This window comes from Penicillium diatomitis (genome assembly GCF_028827545.1).
Source record: "Penicillium diatomitis strain IBT 30728 chromosome Unknown utg000005l_segment0_segment0, whole genome shotgun sequence".
NCBI classification, from domain to species: Eukaryota; Fungi; Ascomycota; class Eurotiomycetes; order Eurotiales; family Aspergillaceae; genus Penicillium; species Penicillium diatomitis.
Window position 1 is genome coordinate 645,645 of NW_026623177.1, and position 19,710 is coordinate 665,354.

Sequence of the window (19,710 nt, forward strand, 5' to 3'; positions counted from 1 at the left end):
AACCTTGAATGGGGCCCCAGTCTCAGAAAGTGATGGGTCGAGGAAATCGTCACTTGGAGAGACGGTGGCGAACTGGCCATCGGGCCAAATCCATCATGTTGGATATCATGCGCCCGAGCTAATGCCGGTCAGGAAAGACTCCATCCACCTGCAGGTAGTGCAGGGGTCGAGGATATCAGTACACAACTACACACAGCTGGATGACTACACCCCGTCGCGGTCATTGTGGTCGCGGAGTCCTTCTCCTCGTGTTTCGATTAGTCTAGGGCGTCAGTGATGTCGATCGTGTTGGAAATCTAGACATTCCGCATTGAACATGCTTGACGCGATGCGTTACCAGGATGACCGTGCTGGTGGGGGCCTTTACGAACATGCACTCGAAAAGAGACGTCTAGGCAATGATGACACAGAGGGTCTACCGTAGACTGTAGCGCACTACAGCTCCGAGAATGAACAGTGCCACAGGAATGAAACAGAGGATGGATTGCATGTATCACGCGGAATCCTATGGACATTCAACATGGTAACTCACATACATACCACTACATTATTTACTAGTTACTACATTAGGTAGTTACTTCCTAGTACCTACCTAACCTAGGTATACTACCTACCTATACCGACCTAAGTATACTCGCCGGTCACCCTGACCCAAGTCCTCCGCAGTTACTGTAAGGGGACCTGGTGTGTACCATTCTCGCCATACCAGTCGTTCTCTCTTGTGTAGCACGGCGATTCCCAGAGAACTCTTCAAGATCATCTCCAATGCTTATCCATGGTAAATGCAGCGACAGATGGGGAATTCAGAAGCCGCGCTTTTTTGACCAATGTCAGTATGATCAAATCGGCAAAGACTTTACACTGTTTAGTGTTTACAGTATACAGTAGCCAACCTCCCCCCCCATCCATAAACATGTGGACCGGTCTCGAGGAGAAGACCTCCTCCCTGACCAGGGCTGACGGCTGGTGGCGTGGGTAAGCAACTAAGCATCGCCATCATCACCACGATGGGGCCATGTCGATCGTGACGGTGGGGCTGCTGTCAGCCCCGGATCCACGGGTTGCATTTTCCAACGAGGCACGGGCGGATGGCGATCACCACCTGAGCAACGAGCGACGAGAGACCAACTGCTCGTTTTTAGAAGAGAATTAGCCCCAACTCGCATGAGACAGTGCTCGTCGAGTAGAGAGTCTTGTCCGCTTCTCAAATATCAACCACCAAATAAAACGGACCTCACACTTCGGAATCTTCTGTTGAGTCCTCGACCTTGGACGCTTTTTTTCTATCTAGTTCCGGAAGTATACCACTACTATACTACCTGAGCAAATCTCACGGACTATACACTCTGCCACCATCCATATCAAGGCCTTTCTCCCTTTTCCAGTCAAGCCGTCTGAATTCCGTTACGCCCAGCGAACCGAGTCCAACGATTCCAGGCCACCCATTCAAATCCCCCGTGGTGCACCCACATTATCCATTCAGAAACAAAACGGGTGCGTTCTTTGTCCTCGATTCGGTTTGGATCATCCCCGATTGGGAGAACCGACCAGTTGGCGACTACTCGACAGATCTGCTGATATATCTTACAAGAGACCGGGTTGATCACGAGTTTACCTCGTTGTTCATTGTTCGCGAAGACAGCGGCTCTAGGAGGAATGCGCCGCTGAATGTTGGATAGTAAATTCGCGGGTAAGCCAGACCTCGAGCGAAGGTGTCCACGAAGATGGTTTCGTCCCACATACTTCCATCTGTCAGATACGATCAAGACTCCAAGAGATCAAGTAACAAAAGTGCCGTCCGGCCACCTCCGCCGCTCAAGTTGGAAGGCGATCGAGTTCGTGCTCAGATGTTCAAGGATCTGAGTCAGAGAACACCCCGGCCCAAAGGCGTCCGGGGCCGCTTGAAAGGGCCCTCCAAGGCAGGACAAAACAAAGATAAAAGAGTGAATGAAACTCAAGAAGTGCCAATCATGATGGAAGTGCCACTCGCACAGGCCGCAGGCAGGACCGATGCGCGACGATCGATTCAGAATACTCCTCCACTATCCTCAGAGCGAAGAAAGACAAAAGGCAAACTGAGTCAATATCAAAGCAGCCAGCCTCAAACTGTACGCTCTCCTGTGCCCAAATCTCGCTCGCCGTCCCCAGACTCCACTCAGGACAGCCTAGAAAGTCAATCAGTTTCCCGGCAGGATTCCCTTCGAACGATAGTAGTGCTCAAATCGCCCGACTCATCTGATACCGAAGAATCAGACATCTCCCCCATATCAGATACTTTCCCCGTCGCGCGATCAAAGTCAAGTCGAGTCTTGTCACGTTTCTTCCCCGAATTGTCCAACAACTTTGGAATCGTCTCTCCAATGAGTTCAAATCCGACCATCAATAAGCAGGGCCCGCAGCCTCCAGCGTATTCGTCGATTCTGGAGTCGGAACTGCACGAGCGGGTCCAGGCCCTGTACAAGAGCTCTAGCGACGCCGATGACAGCTCTTCCAGCTCTTCCAGTGTAGGAAACTTTTCCTTGGAGCACCAGACAGAGTCCTCGTCGGGCTCGGACGAGCCTGGTGATGATGCGTCGTCTTGTTACAGCCGTCGAAGCTCGATCACGAGTGTCGAGTCCAACTGCTTCTCCGCGACAAAATCGCTCACCAGGTACTCCATTTGCTCACCTGCAGCAGCTGGTGTCTTTGACGACTTCGCATCCACTTATCTATCGAGACCCTCGTCGGTCAAGTCTCGTCGCTTGTCAGCGATTTCGCAGGCTTTCAGCCCCAGCTCCGGCTTGACCGGCTACGAGAATCCTCGTACGTTCCTCAGACGTGCATCGACTGGCTCATCTCTGTCATTGTACGACGTCAGAAACAAGCCATTGCCCCTTGAGCCCGTGGAAGAGCCCAGTCCACTGGAGGTACGTCGTCACCATGGCAATTCTATAACGACTGCGCGGCCATCGTCTCCATCTAGCACAGCTCACAGGGGCGAGAACCACCAGGATATTGCGACAGTGACTCGTGCATATCAACAACCGCAAGAGTTAGACACACAGCTGCGGCCGCGGTTCCGCCGTGACCCAACGTTGGACGAAGCGGCCGAAGAATTGGAGGATGCATTGGCCGACCTGGTCCGGAGTCCACCCCTGCATCAACAGAGTTCACTTGTTCAAGGACCGTTGCAAATCAGTCGTCACCATGGCGATCTCATTGCAACGCGGCCGGCACCTCTGCCACCGACGACCAAGCCACACTCCCAGACGCGGTCGTACAAGCCGTTCACAAAGTCGAAAAGCCTCCACTTCAAAGCGATCAAGTCCGTCGACCACGCGAATCAGACAGGCGCAAGTGTACTACGGCCATTTCGGTCGGCCAAGGACAAGAGATCGAGGTGGGCCTCAGACAAAGACGACCGAAATAAAGACTTGGCTGGCGCTGAAGATGCCAAGCCTCAACCTCCCCTTCAAAGGAGCTCGGAAACAGTGGAACAAGATCATGACGGGAAGTCATCCCTCCGTGCTGAAGCGACTTCACATTCGCTAGTGGAGCCTGTCAAATTGCCCAAATCCAAAAAGTCGTTCAGCATGAAGATGCTATCCTTTCGACGGGCCAACCAGCCTCCCGTTCAAGTTTCGGCGTCTCAGGAACCCCGTCCGGGCGTCATGTTGGCTTCGCGGTCAGAGTCCAGCCTGGTCGACCCACACAAACCCACCGAGGGCGACGCTCGGCCGGACGGACCCCCACAGCCCCAGCGACTTTCTTCACGGGCGCATGCCAAAGCCGACGAAGAAGTGGATGGGAGCAAAGCCAACGAGAAGAACGACGGGGCCCGGACGAGACTCTCAAGGTGCGATGATCTGCGCCTGCAGCTGCCACGCTTGCAGACGGGCGACTTGGCCCTGGAATTGGATTTCACACTTCGAAGCAGCGACAAAGAATCTCTTCCCCATCAGTCACCAGATCAACAACAGCTTCGTCCCCAGCCAAAGCAGCCGCCATCTTCACAACTACCGTTTCCGCCGCCGCCGCTCGAGAGATCAGATAAGACTCGGTCGCCGACGATGACCTCGTTCTGTGCGCCCGGGCCCACTCTGCCAGTGCATCATCGTCATCATGCCCCCGCGCCAACCGTGAAGCACAAAGTTCAATTGCCAGCAGTCAATCTGCGCATCTTCCCCCCGGAGGATGAGAAGATCCTTGTCGCCAGTGAGATAGTAGCCAGTGAGAAACTGCGCCATTCGCAAGCATTCATCTCGACAGCGCAGGCGAGTAGCGTACAACTCCCGCCAGAGCAAATCTTCGAACTTGCAGCAACGCCGCCATCGCCGACCTCTTCCATCCCCTCTATATTCCAACATCGACCATGTGCGCCTGTGCACTTTCCCGGCGAAATGCCCGAGCACCTCGTCACTCTGATCATGGAGCGCATCGATTCGCTGGACGATCTGTTCAATTTTGTGCTCGTGAATAAGCGATTTTACCAGATCTTCAAGCGTCGAGAGCTCTTCTTTCTCAAGACCGCGCTCTTTCGCATGTCACCGCCCGCCTGGGAGATGCGCGAAATGAGTCCGCCTTGGGATAATGAGTGGCAGCTCCTCGTGAACCCAGACACACCGGTGGTCGAGTATACTTCGAAGTCGTATCTGGACCGATACGCGAACGACATCTACACCCTTGCGCAGCTCAAGTCAATGATCTTGGTCCGTTGCTCGCCATTCTTGCGCCGCGAGACAGTCAAGGGACTCTCCGGAGTTGACATGACTCGGGCTGAAGAGGTCGATGACGCCTTCTGGCGCATTTGGACATTTTGTCGCATCTTCGGCAATGGCAAGGGTCGCGAAAATGACATCGAGGGACAGATGGACTGGCTCAAAGGCGGCACCATGGCTCGCAATTCGTTCCGACCAACTTCGACCGTCAATGGTCCTTTTGGTCTGGATGGTGTTCTTTTTGAGCCACCCGAGGGCTTTGCCCGTGGAAACGGGGCATTGGGTCTTTCTGCTCAACAGCTGTATGATATGACGGAGATTTGGACGTGTCTTGGTGTATTGCTTCAACCATTGCACGGCCAGTGCGCCGAGGCGAGAAAGGTCGGTGTCTTTGAAGGGCATGAGATTACCGCAGGAGATGTGGCTCAGGAGGAGATGGCACTGGGTAAGTGATCTTTTTTTTTTCTTCCCCCAATCCAAGATGTCAACAAGAAATGAGAGTAAAGCCTGGCTAACCCCCTCATCTGCAGAGGAATGGACCTCCTTTGTCATGACCCTTGGTCTTTCGGCTGTTCTGGCTCTGAGCTCGCTTTGTCCTGCAGAGGCATCAAGCGCCCTGTTCAGCAGGGCAGAGTCTCGCGGTTTGACCAAGTGGGAACCAACTGCCAATGGCATCAGCCGATCGTCATTTCTCAAAGAAGCCGTTTCACGCGTATACGACGAAGAGGAACGCCTGAAACCCTCGATCAGTCTTCAGGATATGAAGCATCCACACGACGAATTCTTGCAGCGCCGAAAACAATTCCAAGAGCAGCTTCGAACTGGCCGTCTACGAGGACACTCGCGCCATGAAAGCGCCCCTCTGAAAACCTTTTCTGATGAGCGACCCATGTCTGAATTCAGCACTATCCTTTCAAAATTGGAAGAACCAGAGCCTCGAAAGGCCCCGTTAGAATCGATAGCACCGTCTACTCATGGAAACTATGCTTATACCCATAACTGCACCGTTCCCAAACCACCTTCCAACCCCAGTCTCCAGAGCCTAAGTCATCTCCGCTCACGCTCCCTAAACTCTGAGACAACGTTTCGCTCCGTCTTTACACCGCCACCTCCTCACACCCAGGTCCAAGATCCCGTCGACCGAGCACTTACTCGCATGGTCAACGAGCTCGGCTTCGATCCCGAGGATGCCAAGTGGGCGCTCAAAATCACCGACACAGGCGAAGGGATTGATATTGCCGCCGCTGAAAAATTGCTCAAGCAGCAGAAGCGCAAGAACGATAGGAACCCCTTCGCTCCAAAGGGCAAGGACGGTCTACTCAAGTCAGTGATGAAGAGGAAAGGATCTAATGACTCGGGTTGGCGGTTTGCCTGAATAGTTGTGAAAAAGGCGGTCTCATTCCCCGGTCTTACTCTCTTGCATCTTGTTCTCGGAGCGCCATCGGGTCTCTATATTTTGTCTGATTTCCCTGGTCTGTCCACAAATTGAAGTGCGCTTGGAGTCTCTCGCCATAGAGAAATCCAGGGAGTAGGACAGGGTATCGTTATGAAGTATGTTCGTTCCCTTTTGCTGAATGCTTCTGCGAGCAAGGCGTTTCCAGGTTCCGTCAGTCCTTTGTCTTTCTTGTCTGCCTCGTTGATCATTATGATCGCACCCGATATACCCTCAAAACCTTCAATTGCATGCCCACAACATAAATCCAGTTAAGATAGGAATGTTTCAATGACCAAATCAATAAATTACGAACAAACTATCTACCTTGTTCCCTGAAAGTGCCAACGCAGATTTCCCCTAGTTGTACTTCGTCGTTACTACCTGGTAGAAATGGCTTTTCTTTGAACACCTCGACTTCAGCCTTGGCAGTACTGACAGGCGCTCAATAATTGTACAGTGCGTAGTGTGGATCACTAAGGGAGAGGTCGATGACAAAATACCAGTGATCACGAATGACAAAACTTCATGATATTTTTGGCTGAAAGAGAATAACTCCTTGCGCATATGAAGGTAGGAAAAGGAAAAGAGAACCCAGCAAGCCACCTTATCAAATCAGCAGGATCACCCCTCCTTGGCAATGGTGAGTCGGCCGTTATACATCTGACAACCGATGGATGAGTAGTACAGTAAGGAAAGACCCCTCCCCAACCACTCTCTCCCAAAGCCTTCTTTTCAATCAACGTCACAGTCACTGATAACTCGTCATCTTCACCCTCGTCACCGGGCCCTTGTACACATGTCTTGCCCTCAACACGTAATAAGACAGGGAGACGATGACCACACCGCCAAAGATGACGATGCCCCAATTCATAGTCGTCGGGTCGACTTCCTTGGTCAACGGGAAGAAGCTGAATGTCAAGACGATGCTGAGAACCATGATGGAGATGGTATCGCAGATCGGGGTGAATTTGCCCATGCTCCAGCGGGCGGGGGGCAGGGGTTGATTACGCCAGCGGCGGAGGCGCACACAGGTGATGGAGATGATGTAGGAGGAAAGGAGGGCCGCGGTACCAAGGGACATGATGGCGTTGAAGGCGATGGCGGAGCCGATGTTGATGAGGGCGAGGGGGGAGACGATCACCAGGCTGACGCAGAGGGCGTTGAGGGGGACGGTGAATGTTGGGTTGACCTGGCAAGGTTGGGTACAATTAGTGATTCTGCTCCTTATCACCTACTTATGGGTGGACCGTGGGGAGAAACAAAAACATTTTGAGGGAGTGGATGTGATGGGTGAGAGTGTCTTATTTACCTGTGCAAAGAAGCTCGAGAATGGCAGGCCGTTGTCTCGGGCAAAGGAGTAGACTTGACGAGATGTCGTCGCGACATTACTGATCGCTGCGCAAAACTGCATGATCATGATCACGCAGGTCATTCCCGTGGCGGCACTGACTGATCCGGTGGCATTGAGGAAGACCTGAATGAAAGCGAAGCCGGTCTGTGTGGACAGCACCGTGTCGATGTCTCCCACACAGAAGGCCATGGTGATGATCATGACAAGACCGGTGGAGCCGTTTAGGATCAAAGTCCAGACCATGCCTCGGGGAAGCACACGGGAGGCATCACGGATTTCCTCCGCTGTAGCAAAAACGTCAGTATATGAGAATGAGAGAGACAGAAAGACAGAGGGGGAGAGAGAGAGAGAGAGAGAGAGAGAGAGAGAGTAGCGTGACATAGTTACTCACCCATGTGAACAGCCGAGTCGGGGCCTAGAGAACCATGCGACGGTTAGTACTCTTGCTTTTGTTCTTCCGATTTCCAACAAGGGCTGCTAGTCTCTCACTCACCAATCAAGGCATAAATAGGACCGGTCAATCCAACCAAGCAGGCAAGACCATTGTTTCCCCAACCACCCCGATCCTCGATGGAACCAAAGACATCAGCAGCAGGGACCTTGGGAGACAGCACCCACAGAGGGATCAAGATGCCGAAGAACCCGAAGCAGTGCACAATCAAGATGATTCCCTCGATCAGGGGGAGCTTCTGCGCCAGGAACGTGTTGAACAGCAAAGCCACAACGGCCACCGCGATGACGAGAAGCGTCACATGCCACGGCTGATAGACATAGGTCTCGGGATAGTTGATGGCAATCACTCCCACCATCATGTTGGCCACGGTATAGCAGCATCCGGCAATACCAGTGTGCCAACCGAGGACACAGATCCATCCGGTGATGTAACTCAGCAATGCTTGCGAGCTAGGAGGTGCAAATTCGGAGACCCAGTGATATTGACCACCGGATGTTGGAGCCCTAAAAGCGATTCCCATAATGAGTCAATGGTCCCTTGCCGCTGCGGTCATATGCGAGCCTTTCTCTCTCGCACTCGGGTTCGCTCCATATCAACTTACATTGAAGCCATCTCCGCCATGGAGAGAATGACAAAACTAAAGCCAGCAAGTGCTCCAAGGTAAGTGTAGATCATTCCGCCCTTGCCACCATCTGTCAAGCCATATGATGCTCCACTACCAGAATTGTCAGATCACTACCAATTTAGTCCTTAGACTCAGCCTGGTATTTGGGTGGAAGTGGTGGATGAATCATTCCGCTCTCTTTGAGTACTTACAAGAGAACAGCTTCCCAAGTACACATCAACACTGCGGTGAATCCGAGGACCGATAAGAATCGGAAATTTCTCTGTCGAGCATGGTCAATTATCTCCTTGCCTTTCGTTCGACTTCCTCAATCACTTGTGTTGCTGGTTGACTTACATTTAGCTCCTGGTCTCGTCCAACACGACGCATATCCTCCTTATCCTGAATCGTGCCCTGCTTCGCCGAGGAATAGTCGTCATCCGCCGGCTTGGACCTTTCGGTCAAGACGATACCATTGTCCTGACCCATGGTAGTTGGTCTTGATCAAAGGTGAACTTGTCCGAGATATGAGAGGGTTCACAACGTCAAGGGGAAAAGCTTTCAATCGAAAGCCTTCAAGTGATCCTTGAGTCCAGAGAGAGACAATGAAAGCGAGAAATCAAAGAAACAAAAGCCAGGGGTTCCCAGGAAGAGTTCTTTTCATTACAAATGGCACGAGGGGCCTGGCCCGAAACTCTAGATATTCTCGCCAGCTCGGGTAAAGGTCTTCGGGGTTCGCAACAGGAAAGTGGCCTAGGGCCCGGGGCCATTCGCGTCTCAACAGACCTGCCACTTCTTGATAGCGTCCGAACGGAGGAAACACTTATCTAGGTTTAACGGATGCCAAATGAAGTATGATGGGAAGTCTGATTCGATTCCGACGGGGAACGGGATCAACTAGCAAGCAAGCAGGCAGTGGAGGACGGGGCCGGCGTAGTATGCACGAAGCCAGCATTAGTCCACCATCCGAGTCGTGCGTTTTCCGCCACGAGCATTTCCATTGCAATCTAGAAAAGGGCTCATTGATTGAGCAAAGGGGCGGGGGTCAACAGGATGAATGTTTTAACAGGGATTCAGTGGCTCACGATGCTTTGCAGAGTGGGGGGAGAGGGAGGTGAAAAAGCACGCTAAACACGGAGCGAAAAGGCCGCGAAGAAATTCAATAAACTAGAAATACAAACGAAGAAAGGTGTCAGTAATCAGTATCCAGCACAATAGTACTAGTAGTATTAGTAGTCGTCGCGAGTCTAGCGACTAGCGACCATTTGTTGTTTTTTTTTCTTTATCCCTCAGCGCTGATCCTTTCCGGGCCTGATGGATTGCAGAAGGATCGGAATCCCTGTCGGGCCTGGTTTCAACAATGGACATTGCTCTCTACCTGTCTCTCATTTGACGATCGTCGGCTAATCTAGGCGGAAGAGACGACAGGGATCAAATGCGCCAACTGCGGTGACTGTGACTGGAAGCGAAATTGAAGGCGACAAGCACGCCAATACTGGCAGGATGCAGTGGAAAAGTCATTCCGGCGTCGACGGTCGGTGGTTCGCGATCGAGACAAGTCCCTCAGGTGAACAGGGATCTTCGAGAGGTGGAAGCATATGATAGCCAGACAATAATGGATCATATCCATGTGCTGACTATGCTCACGACAGAAAAGGATCCTCCAAGTGTGATATCCCAGGCCAGTCAGTCTCTGGCGCTGAAGATGAACTTTCTCGTCCTCTGCTGCTTTCATTGTCACCGATCGTGCGACTTGAATTTGTCGGCATCATGGAATACCCGGCGCGGTATACGATCTCTGCGACAGACCGCAGCGGTCTGATCGTGATAGTCGAGACGCTGTTCATGTCGTGGATGATCATGGTCACTTTGGTCCGGTTGTACATGCGCCTTGCGATCAACGGACCAGTGCAGATAGACGATCTAGTCGTCTTTGCCGGAGCCGTGAGTGATATTCGCCTTGAAAAGGATCCATGGGTGGGGGGGGTTTACTCTTCCCCATCGAGAGTCCTTCACTAACTATGAACAGGTCTTTGCTGTTGCCCACGTTGGAACGGTGATGAATGCCATCTCCCACGGCCTCGGCCGAACAATGGATGGTGCGGTGGCACCGTCGAGTGACTTGAGTCAAGCTGGTAGAGTCAGTACCCGAACCTCCATCAACATGATCCCGGAGACACCTCCAACCAACTTTGCTCACTCGGTCTTAGGAGTATTACATTGCCAACCTTCTCTTTCTCTTGGGACATGGCGCTGCAAAGATCTCGGTGTCTTTGCTACTTACACGGCTGGGCCGTCAAAGATACTATATGTTGTGCGCCAAGGTCCTGCTGGGTCTGGTCACGGTGTGGTCCATTGCTTCGATCTTTGCGATCTCCTTTGCTTGTCTGCCTGGAGACCAGTGGAACATGGCTCAGCAGTGTCGCAATATTGTGAGTGGCCCGGGCATCTGCTGCCACGACGACAAGGCTTGACCGGGATCTAACACGAGAGATCTCTAGGATACTGCCTGGAAAGCCATCTCCGCATTCGATATCATCACCGACGTGCTGGGGTTCGGACTCAGCATTTTCTTGGTCTGGGGTATCCAAATGCGCTGGAAAGAGAAGGGGACGGTCATTTTCGCTTTTGGCACCAGGCTTCCGTAAGTGGCGTGACATGCCGTCCTTTGGCCACCTGACCTCGCAAGCTATTTCAAAGGTAGTTCTTCTGATCACTGATCCCATGATGACGGCTGACTAGATCGATCGTGCTCATCATTCTGCGACAAACCTACCTCGACCGTGCCGTCTTCTCCTCCGACCCAACGCTGCATGTGTCAGACTCACTCGTCATGACTGCCGTCCTGCTCCACTACAGCATCATGGTGGCGACTGTACCATGTCTGAAGCCATTTGTCATCTCCTTCAACACAGGTTGGGGACAAGGGGTTGTCAATAGCCATGGCCAACATCCCTACTACACGCCGTCCGGTAAGAGCGTGTCTGGTAACCACTCCAGAGCCTATACGGAGAATCGCGCAGATGAAGATACCACCCAGTCCGCAGCAGCCAGACTCTCTTCCGACAGTCATAATTCTCAGCAACTGATCATCCGGGAGACGCGGGAGTGGATCGTCGAGGAGGAATATGAGCTGCACCCGGTCCACGATCAAACGAACCTGGACCAACATCGGGAGGGAACGCCGCCTTTTGCTCAATATTAATGCCATGTTTGCATTTTGCAATACTTGAAACGGACTTTAAAAGACGTGCCCGGGGTCTAGTAGTATCAAATATAGTACCTCTTCCCCCCGCAGATCTTTGCCATCAAATCCATTTGGTGCCCTCCAGTCAGTTCACTGCTTGCTGCTGAGGCTCTCGAATCATCGGAAGAGCTCCATCCGCGGTCACGCCTTGATCATAACAATTCTGAAATCCAAACTTTCTATAGAAAAGTGCCGCATCTTCATGAGCATCCAGATACGCCGGCACTCCTTCCTCGTCGGCAAGGTCACAACCCCATTTCACCAGCAAGGACGCGGCACCTCGACCCCGATACTCGGGATGAGTGACCAACATATCTAAATCTGGACAGGGCAAACAAAAAAAGAGAGAAGCAAACATCAGTCAGGACGGCAATGCTCCCATAGTCTTTCACGGCCCCCCGTCCACGTGCTCACTCGGGACAGCAACAAAGGCGAATTCTTACAAAAGTGTTTCCGGTGCCCCAAAAAGGCCCGTCGCTTCTCCCCCAGACTCGTGAACAGGCGTTCGCAGGTCTCCCGGTCCGACTCCTCGTGCCAGGGTGGGAAGCGCGCGCCACTCTCCGATGGATCCAGATCCCACTTTGCATAGGCGATGATCTGATCCGGCGTGGAGGGATCGACCACCTTGAGTAATTTTCGGCGCGGGTTGTCGAGGACGTCGTGGCGGTTGGCTTCGTTCCACCACGCGCGCACGCCGGGAGTATCGGGGAACATGCGCAGGTTGATTGGGATGTTGAAGGCTGTATACCAGAGTTGAGTGATGGCGGGAATCTCATCCACCGTGACTGGTTGGATAATCAGGGTGTGAGACATTGCAAAGACTTTAGAAATGGGAGCTTTGGGGCACAGGATGGGTGTGTAGTTGGTGAACTGGGTATAGATTAGATTCTGACCGGAAGGCAGTTGTGGGCAAATACAACCGGCTTCTCCCCCATTCGACAATGAGTGTTTCGCAAAAGAGAGTACGTGCTGATCTGCTGGTGCCAACCTTCGCACTTCAATGGGTTTGCTGTCACTGTAGCTGCTCAATCGAGCCCGAAGGCCTGCTCATACGCTTCATTCTCCGGAGCCTTACCGTAGAATGTGTATGAGAACCGAAGCTATCGTAGCTTAGCCCACTATTGAGAACAAATTGGAATCGGGCTCAAAAGATTCCCTGATCCATCTCGTCGTGACTGACAGTGATTCGATTTGGACTTCCGGACCTTCTCTCGTGGGAGCAGGAGCAGGAGCAGGAGCAGTAACGCCAACTAGTTTAGACTCGACTCCATTCCCAATCTGCCCTACTTTTTTTTTTTAGTTTTACTACACATCGCAAGTCCGACCTGGGTGAGGTTGCAGCGCATCGTTTAGAGCACTCCACTCCAAGTGGGCCTGGTCTCGTCCGCACCAGTAGGATAAACTTTTTTTGAAGTCATTTATCCTCGTGGAGGAGTAGCTCGGAGGATGTCTCAATCGGACGGCCGAGTCATGGGAAAAGGACATCTCTTTGTGCCCGAAACGGGGCGAACAAGCTCCGATCTCTGTCCCCAGGCCCCGGGGAGCTTTGACGGAACGGCAAGCGGGCATCACTTTTTTTTAATTTATAAGAAAAAAAAAAAAAAAAAAAAAGGACGATGTGCGGGAAGCTACTAGCCTCCAGGACCTCAGGACAATAGTACACAGGCGGCCTGAGCGAGATCCATCCCTGAAATTGCACGTTTGCAGGCCATTGACAAGGTACCTTGCAGGCTTGTACAACCCGCAGCAACAAAACACGACTCCTAGAGAAGTAGATATGGTATGGGCTATTGTTTGTTATAACTTGGTCGGCAAAACAAACGTGCCACGTGTGTGATGGTCAGGAATTGTCCAGCAGAGGGATCATGAACAAAAGAGTGTACATCAAACGCATCGTACCCTTGACTGATGATCCCCGGGCCAGCCGTCGGGTGTGGCTTCAACTACGCGACGACCAGCGTGTCGACTTTCGACGGAGCTGCACGGACAAAGCCCCCGGGCCGCGCACGATCTGGCCTCCTTCGCATGTCGAGGCACGTGCGGTACTGCGGTGCAATCCGAAGGTCGCTGCTGAGTGCTGACTGACGGTAGTGAGTCTAGTGACTGTATCGTGTAACCGTGGTGTCCTCTTTTTCTGGAGCCGAGCGATCGCGATGTTGTTCCATCGGAAGCTTTGATCTGATCTGCAACCGATGCCACCCTCTTTGTTTTTTCTTTTTTTTCCTCAACCTGACTGGATTTTTGACTTTTTCAATCCGACAAGGTTTGCGCCCCGTTAGAGTTTCCAGTAGCGGCGAGTTTATCGTCGCTTATCGGGAAACGAGAGATAAAGTGATTGAGTTTCTTGTAATCTGAGATGTTCCGAGTCCTTTTCCCTGAAAGGAACTGGGACTGGGGGGGGGAAGTCGGGGACTGTGGAACAGCGCAGCAAACAATGACAGTGTGTAGCGTTGTACCTACCATTCTGCTGCAGCGGAAACAGAGCTTTATTGGGTCTTGTTGTGTCTCGTCAGAGACACAATAACAATAGTTTAGGCTAACTTCTTTAGGATATACGCTTAGGGGGAAGAGACGTTCTGCCATGGCGGTGTAGAAAGTACAAAACACGTGACTTATGGACTCGCGCCTCAGCTTTATGGCATCAACCCTAGCCTATAATTGGCTAGACGTAACGGATCTGGCTACGATACTGGCTGCGTTACTGTCTACGATGCTGGATAAGATGCTGGCTGCGATACTAGTGTGAATCTGGCTGCGTTACTGGCTGCGATGCTGGCTGTGTGACTGGTCACTGGTGTAAATCTAGCTACGTTTCACTGTGTATAGAATTCAGAATGTTGTTGTGGCCTCTGACGAGGCACATTTCCAGTCCGAAGACCACTTTGGTCCTAGGATAGCTAGTAATAGTACACATACTCCTTGAGTCCTTAGACTCCTTACTATGTGGTGGATTACTGGCCAATGATCACTCCTACGAAGAGTACGCTCGCAGTTCTCCAGTACTACATTTATACAGTACTGGCTCCGGAGACTGCCCAATGGTTCCAGATCTAGTCGACTTCCATTGCACGAGCGAAGTGGATCAGTGGGCAGTGGCACGGGACCCGCCGGCTAATGCAAGTAGCCAAGTACTCTCATGAATCTTCTCGTTTCCATCCATCTCGCGCTCGCTTGATCCCTTTTCCAATTTTGCCTGAACCCTTGCTACACACTTCACCAATTGGGTTCATGTGGCTTCGGGACAACGACTCAGATTACGTGGTGCACAAGGCCAGCACGGTCCAGTGTCCACTAACTTCAAACTACTGCAGGCACTAACCGTACCCGGCTACACTAGTACAGACTACAGACTGCAGTGTGAATGCTGAGTGCTGAGTGCTACTGCTCAGTGCTTAGTGGCATTAGACTCGTCGCACTTTTCCATCGCTGACATGATTTTGGGATTTCCAGTTTCCTTCTAGAGAGGTCGGCGGCGAGCTACCTTCGAAGGGAATCGAGGGACGTGGAACCGGATTCGCCTCTGGGCTGTGCAGGGATGGATAGTAATACGAATTCTTGTCGACTTGCGCCTGATATGAATTCTCGTCTACCTGCGCCTGAAGCGGCTTTAGCGAAAGGTGCCAAACAAGATCGAGGCTCATCATGTGACTAGAGGAGGTATCCAATATCCAGGATATCATCGACAAATGTACAGCACGGGCATAGATCATTTGTGTGTACCTAGACTTATGGATGAAGGGACTCCTTGTACAGCAGATGCCTGGTCGCAAAACTCCGGCATTTCGATTGAGACCCCATCGAGAACCTCAAGGCCTTAGCCAGTTCCATCGTGACTTCCGGGCCAGACAGATACCGCCGAACGCTGCAGATTGTGCTTGCAATGCTTGTTCGAGAATTGGGATGTTGTGAAAATGAATCTGGCTTCTTCGTCAACCCTAGCATGCACACATTCGATCACCTTCTTTGATAGTCAACGGTATGAAACTTTCTCGAACATGAGCCCGAGATCCTTGCTCGTCTCGTCCATGAGCCCTGCATACCACTCCGGAGAGATTCCCTCCATGAACAATCAAATTACCTGGGCGACCTGCATCGGTGTAGATCCATGCCCGGGAGAGTCAGAATCCACTTGGGCTAACGCTGCACGTTGCGGGACTCTGCCCGGAACAATCCTTGCAGTTATGGTGGACATTGGACAATACTCGTGATCACGCCACCGGGTCTTCAGTCTTGTACATTGGCCGGGTCATGGATATTGATATGTTATGGGACTTTTGGACAGGACACATACGATTGACGGATGCATGGTCCAGTAGTAAGTACCTGTAAGTTGTCACTTTTGCTAGTCATACAGTACTTTCAAGTGTCGGGTACCGATCGTACTTAGTGATTGGACTCTTACTCTAGGTAGTACCATTCTATAGTAGGACTAGGGAGTCGGGACTGTTCCATGAGTACCTTACTCAGTTCCAGGTGAGCTATGACTTTGGTCCCGCCTTGGAGCTGGGTAGTGATGCATCTAGACTCGACACTGCTACCTGCTTGTAGTGGAAACACACACCTGAATGGGCGAGGTTTTGAGCAAGTCAATCAAATGGAGTCGGAGAAACCCCTTTCCCAGAATACAGCATGAACTGGAATGCCACCCGAAAAATGCTCGCACAGACTTAAGCCGAGAAAGACAATCACAGGCAGGGCAAGGAAAAATCATCACCTTCAACATGTAACGTATCACCTGTCAACTCCGGCGCGGAGGGTTTGAAGGAAAAATAGCGTGTCAACAAGACGAAGGAAATTTGTGAATGGGTAGAATAAACGCCTTCTCTCGCATATACCTGTAACAAGCGCTGAAAGATGACGAACTTTGGCCGAGCACTCTGGGATGCAGGTGGCGGCTCAGGCCAGGTGAAAAAATCATGATGTCGTTTTGGCAGCTCATGTCTTGAGCTTCGAAGGTTCTATACAGTAGATGGGTAGAGTATGTGCAATGGTAGCATAAATCGACCTTTGCAATGCATCATGCTTCCAAGGTCTCGTTCTCTTCGTCGGATTTGTCAGTATCATCCTCGTCCTCCTCCGAGACCCACCCCTCGGCTTCAAGGGATCGACCTCGAATCCCAAAGCTCATGATGAAACCGATGAATGAGACAGCTCCAAAAACCCCAAATGCAATGGCTTCTCCCTTGGGTTGGATTTGGGCTGTAAGCGAAAATAGTCCGCCGGACAAGAAGGGGCCGATGGCCCGCCCGGCAGCAGAGAGGGTTTGGGCAAGACCATTGAGAGCACCCAGCACTGCATTATTTGGTGCCGAATTGGTGATCTGCAATTATCATGTTAGTGATCTGAGTGCGAGGCAACCGCAGTGATAAAGAACCTGTTGGCGGGGCGTGACTTACCAACAATAAGGCACTAGTCAATCCACCCACTGACGCAACTGTCTTGACCAGTACCACGAAACACAACTCCACGGCCATGAGAGCGGATTTTTGAGTCAGTCCGTTCCCATCATCACCCTTATAACCTACGAAAGGCATCAAGACAAAAGAGACGACAAAGCCAAAGAGGCCAGCACGATAGGACCATCGGTTGCCCATCTTGTCACGCAAGCGATTGAAGACGCAAATCTGAAACAAGATGGTCACCACACCTGCAAAGCCTTGCGCAAGCCCAATCTCAGACGGAGTCAAATGACGGCCAGCTGGCGGGCTAGCCTGGGCGAAAATTGGGAACAACGAGTTGAAAGAGACGTTGCAGAATGCAAAGATGAGATAAGTCAACAGTAACAGAATGGTATCTCGAGAGAAAATCTCGTCCCATGTCAAGTTTTGAACTGGTGGACCTTGCCGGCTCGATACTTCCGACGCCGAGTCAAGATCGCTGTCGTGGTCTTCAGCATCAGTATCGTGATGCGCAGTCGTCTGGAGCAAGCGAGTGTAGGTTGGATGTCTCGAGAGCCCCGTAAACTGCCAAAGCCACGTGAACAGGCTGCGAACCCTCTTTGCCAAGCGTGGCAAGATGTCCGCGTCTTCCAGAGACTCTTCCAAAAAGATGGCTGTCAAAATAAAGTCCAGCAACAGCACGGCAGCGGAAAGGAGATTGGGTGCCAGGTAGGGATATGTGCTCCTTTCACCCGTGAAGGGATTTCGCTCAAAGACCAGCAGACCTCCAAGAAGTGGACCGGTGATACCTCCGAGACCGTACAGAACCGGGAGGTACGTGAAAGCCTGCGATTGATTGCTCCGGTCCGTAATCTCGCCCAAGCAAGTGGAAACAAGTCCCTGATTGCCATTCACAACTCCCATAAGCGCCTGCACGAGAATGGCCTGCCACAAGGTCTTGCAAAAGCCAAAAGCAACGAAGCACAACGCGGTCAAGATGGTGCCAAGAAGAATGACCGGCTTGCGCCCAATTCGATCCGACAACCAGCCCCAGTAGTAGTTTGTGGCAAGTTGAGCGAGAGCAAAGGCCGATGCGATAGTACCTACGTACACTCCCACCTGACCAGGTTCAACCTCTGGGAAAGTTGATGCCATATGTGGAAGATAAGGACTAATGGAGTTGAGCGCAGTTTGTTCTGCGAGGGCGATCATAGCAAGCACGGCCATTTGCCTCTTTGGCAGCGGCGAATTTGTGTCGGAAGGCTCATTGTGGTCATTTTGGTCGTGAGAACCGTCGCCCGACGATCCAGACTGGCCGGAGTTGGGACGTCCGCGGGACTTTGGGGGAGGAGTGTCGAATGTTTGGTAATGTTGCGTAGAGGATCGCCGATGGATCTGAGTAGATTCAGAGACCGTCATCGCGAGAGATGTCGAAAATCCTCGGAAGTGAGTGATGTCAAAGCGAAGAGGTATGGTAGACCTTCAACGCAGTGACTGACTGAGGCTGGTCGCCCCTCCGCGAATGACGCTGTCCCCGGATTTTTGATGTTTTGTGCCAGATCCCACAGAGGACCTCAAATATGATGTACAAAGTCACAATGACAGAGCAAAGTGTCTCCCGCAGCTCTGAGACCGTTTCAGCGGGTGAGTTAGTCGACGTGGGGTGAGGAGAAGTCAGTCTTGAAGAATGACCGCTTTGAGATCAGCGCGGCTGGAAACATGGCGGAACCGGGTTCGAGCTGTCCAGGGCTGCGTCAGGTGCTCGCCGAAAGAGATGATGTAAGCCTCGGCCCGGCGGGCACTCGAGTGAGAATGCTAAACCACAGCACAAAGAGTCTGGGCGGTGATGGCCAGCCAATGCAAATGTTCATCGAGGCTTTAAGGTTGGCGTGTAGAAATCGACCGCTTTCAAACTTGTTCAAGTGATGACCCATCCCCAAAGCCTTTAGGGATGCTATCGATCTTATACCATAGAGGAAGTCCATGTACTCAGGCCAGGGTGCGTATGGTCACGTTAGACATGGTATCATTTTCGCAGGTCTAATCCCTCTTTTAATCGCATCTGGACATCCAAAAAGTGAGTGAGAGTCCGATTATGCTTTACACGTTCCAAATTCCAGACCAATATCTCCCAAAGATGCTTGAGGTTCCTGGTCGTGCGACCGCGATCTGCACGTATGTGTCCGTGTGTCCCGCAAGATCACTGAATCGAGTCTAGTTGGCGGCCTGGACGATCAGATGCAGGTACCGAACATAATTGTCTAACTTCTATAGTCTATACTCTGCAGCGGCCGATAGGAGCATTCGGGAATTAAGTACTATACAGTGGCAGACATTAGGACATGGTCATTACTGGGGCTCCAGTTCTTCATAGTATGAATCCTTATTTAGCTGAACAGTCATACTGATGAATCTCTTGAATGGTCTCTTCAGATGTGATCTTCCCGAATTACATTGATTTCATCTTCCTAATGATCCAGCTGATACAGCAGTCTTTCCACAAATGTATCATCGTCAAACTAATACGTCCATTCTAATGGACTT

General features: G+C 51.7%; 5 protein-coding genes across 5 annotated transcripts; 2 read left to right on the top strand and 3 right to left on the bottom strand.

Moving 5' to 3' along the window:
• Positions 1 to 1,724: 1,724 nt before the first annotated feature.
• On the top strand, positions 1,725 to 6,072 carry N7539_004868 (F-box protein; the record flags this gene model as incomplete). The annotated part of the gene is made up of 2 exons (XM_056934470.1): positions 1,725 to 5,142; positions 5,228 to 6,072. The coding sequence occupies 2 exons, from the start codon at positions 1,725 to 1,727 to the stop codon at positions 6,070 to 6,072; spliced, it is 4,263 nt and encodes a 1,420-aa protein (XP_056789664.1).
• An 808-nt stretch (positions 6,073 to 6,880) lies between these two features.
• Positions 6,881 to 9,030, bottom strand: N7539_004869 (putative amino acid permease; the record flags this gene model as incomplete). The annotated part of the gene is made up of 7 exons (XM_056934471.1): positions 6,881 to 7,321; positions 7,442 to 7,767; positions 7,875 to 7,898; positions 7,977 to 8,440; positions 8,539 to 8,652; positions 8,754 to 8,824; positions 8,899 to 9,030. The coding sequence occupies 7 exons, from the start codon at positions 9,028 to 9,030 to the stop codon at positions 6,881 to 6,883; spliced, it is 1,572 nt and encodes a 523-aa protein (XP_056789665.1).
• A 1,281-nt stretch (positions 9,031 to 10,311) lies between these two features.
• Positions 10,312 to 11,746, top strand: N7539_004870 (uncharacterized protein; the record flags this gene model as incomplete). Its single annotated transcript, XM_056934472.1, has 5 exons — positions 10,312 to 10,485; positions 10,571 to 10,681; positions 10,752 to 10,973; positions 11,043 to 11,185; positions 11,284 to 11,746. The coding sequence occupies 5 exons, from the start codon at positions 10,312 to 10,314 to the stop codon at positions 11,744 to 11,746; spliced, it is 1,113 nt and encodes a 370-aa protein (XP_056789666.1).
• A 127-nt stretch (positions 11,747 to 11,873) lies between these two features.
• On the bottom strand, positions 11,874 to 12,723 carry N7539_004871 (uncharacterized protein; the record flags this gene model as incomplete). The annotated part of the gene is made up of 3 exons (XM_056934473.1): positions 11,874 to 12,109; positions 12,232 to 12,658; positions 12,706 to 12,723. The coding sequence occupies 3 exons, from the start codon at positions 12,721 to 12,723 to the stop codon at positions 11,874 to 11,876; spliced, it is 681 nt and encodes a 226-aa protein (XP_056789667.1).
• A 4,082-nt stretch (positions 12,724 to 16,805) lies between these two features.
• N7539_004872 (MFS transporter) lies at positions 16,806 to 18,585 on the bottom strand (the record flags this gene model as incomplete). Its single annotated transcript, XM_056934474.1, has 2 exons — positions 16,806 to 17,108; positions 17,185 to 18,585. The coding sequence occupies 2 exons, from the start codon at positions 18,583 to 18,585 to the stop codon at positions 16,806 to 16,808; spliced, it is 1,704 nt and encodes a 567-aa protein (XP_056789668.1).
• Between the last annotated feature and the right edge of the window lie 1,125 nt (positions 18,586 to 19,710).